Source organism: Myxocyprinus asiaticus, chromosome 19, assembly GCF_019703515.2.
Source record: "Myxocyprinus asiaticus isolate MX2 ecotype Aquarium Trade chromosome 19, UBuf_Myxa_2, whole genome shotgun sequence".
In the NCBI taxonomy this organism is placed as follows: Eukaryota; Metazoa; Chordata; class Actinopteri; order Cypriniformes; family Catostomidae; genus Myxocyprinus; species Myxocyprinus asiaticus.
In genome coordinates this window covers 45340056-45349325 of record NC_059362.1, presented here as the reverse complement: position 1 = coordinate 45349325, position 9270 = coordinate 45340056, and the positions used below count along the sequence as shown (strand labels likewise).

General features: G+C 38.9%; 1 protein-coding gene across 1 annotated transcript; it reads right to left on the bottom strand.

The window, feature by feature from the left end:
• Window positions 1-1425: 1425 nt before the first annotated feature.
• LOC127409631 (heat shock protein HSP 90-beta) lies at window positions 1426-7039 on the bottom strand. The gene is made up of 12 exons (XM_051644326.1): window positions 6893-7039; window positions 5841-5984; window positions 5160-5366; window positions 4895-5054; window positions 4671-4804; window positions 4279-4584; window positions 4023-4188; window positions 3708-3898; window positions 3473-3620; window positions 3127-3395; window positions 2250-2583; window positions 1426-1926 (listed from the first exon to the last, which is right to left on the bottom strand). Exons 2-12 carry the CDS (start codon window positions 5982-5984, stop codon window positions 1811-1813), a joined length of 2175 nt encoding a protein of 724 aa, XP_051500286.1. The 5' UTR covers window positions 6893-7039; the 3' UTR covers window positions 1426-1810.
• Between the last annotated feature and the right edge of the window lie 2231 nt (window positions 7040-9270).

Below are 9270 nucleotides of genomic sequence, written 5' to 3'. Positions count from 1 at the left end.
TGATAATTTTAGCTCAATGTCTGCTATACTTTCGGTCACGATATTGTTGGTCACTGGAGAAGCATATCAGTCAGCTCAATTGTTGTGAGTCTGATTTTCTTACATTTTCCAGTTCTAATAGAGATAAATGTCTTTAAACAGCTGCTAGTTTCTTTCAACACCAACACTTTTTAATTCACGAATTACTATTAATGTCAACTATGTCGCAATAGCAGAATCTAAGATTTAAAGTATGTGCCTTAACATGAATTTATTTCAAAATATTACTGTATCCAAGAAACATGGGATGCTATATAAGATTTCAAGAAGACAACAGGATTTCTTAGTAATAATAATAATAAGGCAGAGGCTATTTGCACTCCTAATTAAATACTAAAAAGGCATCACTGCAGTGTGTTTATTTAAAGTCCCACAATACCCTACACTAACCTATAACTGCGAGGAAATCAACCTTTATATTCATGTTATTATTACAGGTAGTATTAAAGAAAAATATTAAGAGTGGAGACAGTAAACAGGATGGGGAAATTGGGTCAAAATGAGGATTAGAACCCAGATCGTTGCGTTCATACAGTTTGTTTTTATTTTCTTTGTTTCCACCTGACTATTTCACTGCAAATAGTCACTCTATGATAATGACAATAATAATGTTAGAGTATTGATATTGTGGAAGCTTCTAATGCTTTCCATCATTAATACGCTGTGATGCAAATAAATAAAAAGCATAGGCGAAAGCATCTGAATGCGCATGCGCGAGAAGTTGACGAGAGAGGGATACCTCCTAGACGTCATCTCCCGTTTTCATGTTAGCTATTCCAAACATTAAAATGTTATTAGCATTTAGCTTCTCACCGTTCCAAACCCGAATGATTTTGTTTCGAGGAAACAGAATGAGTAAGTTTTTTTTACATGTCCAGACTTCTCCCTACAACGAAAAGGGATCCGTGATTTAAACCGCCAAGCTCTTGCCGCTTCTGCAGGTGCAAATCATCCGGAAGCTCATCGCACTTAACACCATATAAGGAGAGAGGCAGTGTAGAAGAAACTGCACAAATGTTATTGGCTAAGACAGGAATGACGCGCCACATTTAAGCGGGAAACATTTTAAAGTGTTGGCTTAAGGGTAATTACAATACAAATGTTGGCAGAAGTAGTGCATGGTAATCTTTAGAATGTGCCCCTATTTTTATCTAAGTCATGTGGTGTAACCCTGAGAAAACTTAAGACAAAATAAGAAGGTTTACTTTGAACAATGGATTTAAAAATTTCATTTTTGAAGTCATGTACACTCATGTATGCAAGAGAAGTACTTTAATACGTTTTACTTGCTGGTTGCACCACACATCACATTCTTAACAAGTGGGACTCTTTTACATTAGAATGGTAAGTCAAACTGAACAAGTGACAATTCAGACAGCACCCAAATGAAGGTTTCACCATGTGTTTTAATTTCTGAAAGACAAAACACATGCCTGTATTCAGGCAAAAGTCTTTCCCTTCCATGCAGAAAGAAATCATGCTCGATTCAATTCAGCACAGCCAACAGCCTCAGTATCAGCAAAACACAGTGCTTATTGTGCCCAGACAATACTGCAGCAACCTATTAATCCATTGACATTACTTAAAAAACAAGAGAAAAATAAAATAAACAAAGTACATTATGGCTCAAAACAGAGCAAAAGCTGACAGTATGAGTTACACATTATGATTCTTTTGAATCACTTCTGAAACCAGGTTAACCTTCAACAGGTCAAAGAGGGAATGACACGGAATGATTAAGGAAAATTGGTGGAATTTGCGACAGCAGGGTTTAATCGACTTCCTCCATGCGGGAGGCGTCATCCTCTCCTTCAAGAGGGGGCATGTCTTCAGGAGCAGGGGCGGAGCTTGGCTCTTCAACAGGCACATCTTCATCCTCATCAATACCTGAAGCAGAAAAGATGACATTTGTAAAAGGGAAATATATAGCCAAAAACAAATCTTTAATCTGTGACTATTGGTACGCTCAATATTTATGCATTTGCTCTAAAATAGCTCAGCGTCTCCACACCGTTTCTCAGGAAATTAACAAATTAGTGGATACAAATTAAAAAAAGTACATTCCCATTAAAACGGATTCAACGATTAATTGGAGTTCAAATGGAAGACAAATTGAAACACTCCAGATTCTTTAGAAAACTTGATCACCACAAAATGCTCACATATGTTGCTAAATCCATTTAAGCAATTGATTGGTCAGAAAGTCTTACCCAATCCCAGTTTGATCATTCTGTAGATGCGGTTGGAGTGTGTCTGAGGATCGTCCAATGAGAATCCAGAGGAGAGCAGAGCGGTCTCAAACAAGAGGATGACCAGATCCTTCACAGCCTTGTCATTTTTATCTGCGTCAGCCTTCTGTCTCAAGGTTTCCATGATGGGATGGTCGGGGTTGATCTCTAGGTGCTTCTTGGCCATCATGTAGCCCATGGTGGAGTTGTCTCTCAGGGCCTGGGCCTTCATGATCCTCTCCATGTTGGCTGTCCAACCGTAAGTGCTGGTCACAATACAACAAGGCGAGGAAACCAGCCTGTTTGATACGGTCACCTGGAGAGAAATTGGACAAGAGACCCACATTAGACTAATAGGGCTTCGAGGTCATAGCTGCTCATTCCCCATTAGATCACAAAACACTTGTTAGTGCACTCAACAAAAATGCATTTTATGCAAATATGGAACAGGTTAGCAGGTCACAAGAAGCTAATAAACTGGAATGAACTCATTACACACATTGGAGGCAAAACCAGAGCACAAACTAGCATTACAAACTCACCATTTGTACAACTGTGTTTGACTAGGAATCCTGTTTGTAACAAAGTTTGGAAGAATTAATGACTTATCACTTTAGGTTAAAGAAAGGCTTATTTGTTTACTTCCAGGTGTCTTGAGCGGTTCACAAATTTGGGCTTGTTAACTCAAACCCTTATAAGTGAACCAAAGATGGTCTATAGGCACTTATTTTAACCTTTGTGCAATTCCAAGTGGTCCATGTCACTTTTAAAGCCAGGTACATCAAATGCAAAGAGAACTGGGTTCTTTTCCACTGAATTCACTGTGGTTTGGCTCTTAAATACAAGTGTGAACAAGTACCTTCTCTACTTTCTTGTCCAGAATCTCTTTCATGAGCTTGCAGAGGTTTTCAAACTTGGCCTTGTCTTCCTCCATCTTTTTCTTCTCCTCCTCATCCTCAGGAAGCTCCAGCCCCTCCTTGGTGACTGATACTAGAGTCTTGCCATCAAAGTCCTTCAACTGCTGTATGCAGTACTCATCAATTGGCTCGGTCATATACAACACCTCAAAGCCTCTCTTGCACACACGCTCCACGAAAGCGGAGTGAGCGACCTGGTCTTTGCTCTCACCTGGTAAAGAACAGATTATTAGAAAGAGATGCAAGGTTTAACTCTTTGGAAGCTCACAATTTATCCTGAAGTCTTACCAGTGATGTAGTAGATAGACTTCTGGTTTTCCTTCATACGGCTGGCATATTCTGTAAGGGAGGTCATCTCGTCACCCGACTGAGAGCTTTGGTAACGCAGCAGTTCTGACAGTTTCTTGCGGTTCTGAGAATCCTCGTGGATGCCAAGCTGGATAAAATGGAAAAACATTACTCTTTGCATTCAGGAAGAACACGAAACATTTCCAATGCATTCATCTTGCATGACATGACATACTTTCAGATTCTTGGAGAACGCGTCATAGAACTTCTTGTAGTTGTCCTTGTCCTCTGCCAGCTCAGCGAAGAGTTCCAGGCACTTCTTGACGATGTTCTTGCGGATGACCTTGAGAATCTTGCTCTGTTGAAGCATCTCTCTGGAGATGTTTAGGGGCAGATCTTCAGAGTCCACAACCCCACGGATAAAGTCTGCAAGTGACAGTGACCAGGGAGGGAAACAATTAACAACAATTTCTATAATTCATGCTTTCCTTGGTTTCAAAAGGTCTGTCAAGATTAGATGCAAAACGATGTAACAGGCAAAGCTACTTACTGAGATACTCTGGGATGAGTTCCTCACAGCTGTCCATGATGAAGACTCTTCTGACGTACAGCTTGATGTTATTCTTCTTTTTCTTGTTTTCAAAGAGGTCGAAGGGGGCACGGCGAGGAATGAAGAGCAGAGCACGGAACTCCAGCTGACCCTCCACGGAGAAATGCTGTAGGACAAAAACACAGATATTTCAGCTCGATTCTCAAGCTCCAATACACGTCAACTGAATATTCTTCTGCAGAAACCAATACATTACCTTGACTGCCAGGTGGTCCTCCCAGTCGTTGGTCAAGCTCTTGTAGAACTCTCCATACTCTTCATTGGAGATGTCGTCAGGGTTCCTAGTCCAGATGGGCTTGGTCTTGTTCAGCTCCTCCTGGTCAATGTACTTCTCCTTGATCTTTTTGGTCTTCTTCTTGTCCTTGTCTTTGGAGTCCTCTTCATCATCTGAGCCCACATCCTCAATCTTGGGCTTGTCTTCACCTTCCTCCTTTTCCTCTTTCTCAGGTTTCTCCTCCTCTGCCTCATCATCACTAATCTCCTTGTCACGTTCTTTCTCAACCTGTGCAAAGAAAGCGGTATAGAGGTTGGTTAAAATTCCTGACCCGAAGCAATGCTTGCTTCTGTAAATGACTTAATACCACTTACAAAGAGTGTGATTGGGTATCCAATGAACTGAGAGTGCTTCTTCACCACCTCCTTCACCCTCTTTTCCTCTACGTACTCTGTCTGATCCTCTTTCAGGTGAAGAATGACTCTGGTTCCGCGGCCGATGGGCTCACCTGGATAATTGACAATCGTATAAACCCCATTGACCCTAAAAATGTTTCATTTCTGCCTTGGTGGTTAGTTGAGCAATAAACAGAACATACCGTGATCAACCTTGACTGTGAATGAGCCACCAGCGGAGGACTCCCAGACATATTGCTCATCATCGTTGTTCTTTGTGATTACTGTGACCTTCTCAGCAACCAGGTAGGCGGAGTAGAAGCCCACTCCAAACTGTCCAATCATGGAGATGTCTGCACCAGCCTAAAAATGACACAAGTTACTGTAAAGAGCCGTTTCAAATTGAGGAAAACAAAATGCCCCATTAGAAACCAATTTAATGATATAAAATAAAATAAAAAAAAACACCTGAAGAGCCTCCATGAAGGCCTTTGTCCCGGACTTTGCGATGGTACCCAAGTTATTGATGAGATCGGCTTTGGTCATTCCGATACCAGTGTCGATAATGGTAAGAGTGCGTTCATGAACGTTGGGGATAATGTCAATCTTCAGGTCCTTTCCACTGTCCAATTTGGTGGGATCAGTCAAACTTTCATATCTGATTTTGTCAAGAGCCTGTGGAGTTAAATATTCAATTTTAAAAATGTTAGATAAGCAAACACTAATGTACCAAGCTAGCACTGAAAGGGACCATATAATCAGGATGTTTTGCTCCTTTTAAACTTCCTTAGAAGCCCCCCCTTTCATATTAATTGCGACTCTAGCCCTTATCTAGAAGTACAGGTATCTGCAGAACAATAAAGGGTGTTTCCCAATCGGGATAGGCATTTCTAAACTACCCAATGAAAGGGAATCTCAATGTAGTAGGCAAATTGTGTAAAGCGGTTAAAAACAACAAAACGCCCATCCCAGTTTGAAAACTCACAGATTGGGAAAAGCCCATTTTATTCTGCAGAGACACAAGTCTCCATTTCTATGCCCATAACCCCACCTTAACAAGAATTACAGTAGATTTATAAAGAAAATTCCAAAATGTGTAGAAGAACACAGCCTTGTTAGAGCATCATTCATCTCAGTAGTCAGTCTTACATCAGAGGCGTTGGAGATAAGCTCCCTGAGGAAGATCTCTTTGTTGGAGTAAAAGGTGTTGATAATGAGAGACATCAGCTGGGCGATCTCTGCCTGGAAGGCAAAGGTCTCGGCCTCCTCCTCTTGGCGCATTTCTTCAGGCATCTGCAGAAATAGATTTGGTTGATCTTTAGCATTGATTTTAGGGGGTTCACAATGCTCAAGATTGGGGGGGACAAATAAAAACCACATTGTTTGACTAATCTGAGGGGGTTAAATCTGGTCCAATTTAGAGACAATCAACCACCCCTCCACAATGAGAAAATTTGACACTATTCATATTTGTTCAGTTTGGACAAAGCAGGCAAGTTAAACTGACTGTAGCACTAAATTTACTTAGGGGAAAAAAAAAAAAAAAAAGGCAATTAAAATGAGTTGCGTTGTCGTGCATTACAGTTATACAATAAACCAGCCCATAAAAGACCCGGATGCGGAAGAACATGGCGCAGAAGGACAATGAGCTCAACACGTGTTTTCTAAAAAAAAATCAAACGGTTTCTGACCGCATGATAATAATTTAAGTAAACAGGCTGAAGACTGATTGATTAACACGTTTATAATGGGTTTACACTCAAATAGATACATGTATTAAAACCAGTAGATCATATTACACCACTCAATAAGACCATATTCGACTTTTGACAGTGACTTTGAAAAAAATAAAACAAATAAAAAATAAAAAAAAAACTAAAATATTGAAACGGACGGTTATGTAGAAGTTTAGCAGCATACTATTGCACCTGCTCATCAACTCGCTTTAAATAGCCTTAAAGATGAATACTAAATGTATCCAGTATTAACTTACGTTCCATTTATTTAAATAAGAAAAGAACGGTGACCGTGATACTAAAGGCCGGAGAAAAGCGACTCTACACCGGCATCCGCATCATCACAAAACCGGTAAAGCTTTAGATCAAATAAATGGTGATCTGTGAATTTAAACACTCGTCTATTCGTTTCTCTTGATTAGTAAGAGTTTATGGAATCGTTTTAGGTGAAATCCAGTAACTCACCTTGGGTAGTTTCGATGATTTTATTTAATTTAATCGCCAGAGACACAGCTGATCTCCCCAACACAGACACTCAAGGAAGCAGAGGAGAGAACACAGCGTGCGCGGCTCTTTTCTTTATACTCCGCCTTTGAATGTGCGGTAGTATTACTCCGCGCTCACCACGCAGTGCAGTAATACACAACTATAAACACGTTGTTTTTATTCATGTATGTGGTGTTGATAGACCCCACAAGTCACGATTCTGTAGCCACTGGAGATACTAAATGCAAGCTGAAATGGTTTAAGTCGTTTTAATTAAGAAAATAATATTTAAAACGTATTTCAGTGCTTGAAAAATGACTTAACAGTGTATCTCATGAGGGAAATCTTCGGAACAACTAAATTGTTAATTAAACGTTACAGTACTAATCTCAAAATTCAATATTCTTCCTGCACATCATTAGAAATAAAGGCTATAAATACTTAGATGTCTCTTTGTGATAATCTTACAATTTGATACTGTCAGACAGTGTTGGGTAAGTTACAAAAAAAAAAGTAATTAATTACTAACTACTGATTACATCTACAGTACTGTACTTATTACTTGGTCTGAAAAGTAATTGCATTACTTTTTAGTAATTACTTTCTAAAAACCTTTATCAACCTCGATCAGATGAACAATACAAGGATGAAATTGTTCTTTTAATTCTTTCAAATAAATCATATAAAATCAAATAAATTATTCATGAACTGGCCAAAGAATTAAGGGGGCGGAGTTAAATTAGAAAACACATTTTTTCTCCCCAATTTTGAATGCCCAATTCCCAATGCGCTCTAAGTCCTCGTGGTGGTGTAGTGACTCGCCTCAATCTGGGTGGCGGAGAATGAATCTCAGTTGCCTCCGCGTCTGAGACTGTCAATCCATGCATCTTATCACGTGGCTTGTTGAGCGCGTTACCGTGGAGACGCTATTCAACGCGGCATCCACGCACAACTCACCACGTGTCCCGCCGAGAGCGAGAACCACATTATAGTGACCACGAGGAGGTGACCCCATGTGACTCTACCCTCCCTAGCAACCAGGCCAATTTGGTTGCTTAGGAGACCTGGCTGGAGTCACTCAGCACGCCCTGGATTCGAACTTGTGACTCCAGGTGTGGCAGTCAGCGTCAATACTCGCTGAGCTACCCGGGCCCCTGAAAACATACATTTTAACATTAGATGTTAAATTTCAATGTATTGTTTTATATGGAATTGTTCTAGAGTCTTTACAGTATTTAACACAGTTACATCAGAAGTAACTGTAATTAAATTACTGAAAAAATGAAGAGTAATCCCTTTCTTTAGTTTTCCCCCCCAATGAAAAAGTAATTTAGTTACAGTAACTAATTACTTAGTAATGCATTACACCCAACACTGGTTATAGACATGAACAAATACAAGAGCATCAGACAATGGCCATGGAATAGTTATTAAAACAGCTAATAGCTGGGAAGATGGGCTCAAAATATGTGCTTTACTGATTAAAGAGTTATATTATATTATTAAAATAATATTTGTCAAAATAAATGTTTAATAGTAGCAATAGCGTGGAATATGGTTAACGATATTCAGAAAACAGTGCATTAGTGATGGTACTACGTTTTATATCGGAAGAACATCCGGATTAAGGACTAGTGGTGCTTTGTCTTTTTCCAGCACTTTCCATGAAAGTCCCGCCTTCGATGACGTCGCCTGTCAATCACATGCAGCTTGAAGCATGGAAGGGTGAAGCACACGAGCAAATGTCCTGTTTGTATTTTACCCCCAAAATAAAAAAGGAACGACCCTGAATTAATGTGTTATTCTTTTATTTTGGCAAAATATAATTTTGTTTATTTATTTATTTATTTTAGTAAGAAACGTGACCTGAACATTTATTGTTTTTGTTTTTTTTTATATATAAAACGAATTATTACAGTTAAAAGAAGAGGTAAACCAAAAATGGTAAACTGAAAGTAATTGAATTATATCTCCCGTTTTTACATTATGTGAACCCTTCGATCCAGAATAATTTACAGATGTATTTTTTTTTTTTATTGTATTGTCTTTTATATTATTTCAGCACATGTACTGTACTTTGCCTTTGTGAGAACATTTTAATTATCAACAAATTTATATTTTAAAAAAGCATATTAAAATAAAACTTAGATAACTTGCGATTTTTTGCATTCAGTATTTTTTGTTTTTGTTTATTTTTATAAAATAAAAAAAACCTCATCGGAGGTCTTTTAATTTGCCTTAATATGACGTTTTCATCGGAGGTCTTTTAATTTGCCTTAATATGACGTTTTCATCGGAGGTCTTTTAATTTGCCTTAAGATGACGTGTTTAACGGAGGTCTTTTAATTTGTCTTAAT

Bases quoted from the DNA above. Each gene is read 5' to 3' on its own strand.
- LOC127409631 (XM_051644326.1), bottom strand. From the start codon at position 5,984: ATGCCTGAAGAAATGCGCCAAGAGGAGGAGGCCGAGACCTTTGCCTTC. The intron at 4,189-4,278 runs GTAATGTATTGG...TTTGTCCTACAG, and splicing joins AGGACCACCTGGCAGTCAAG to CATTTCTCCGTGGAGGGTCA. The intron at 3,621-3,707 runs GTATGTCATGTC...CATTTTATCCAG, and splicing joins CGTTCTCCAAGAATCTGAAA to CTTGGCATCCACGAGGATTC.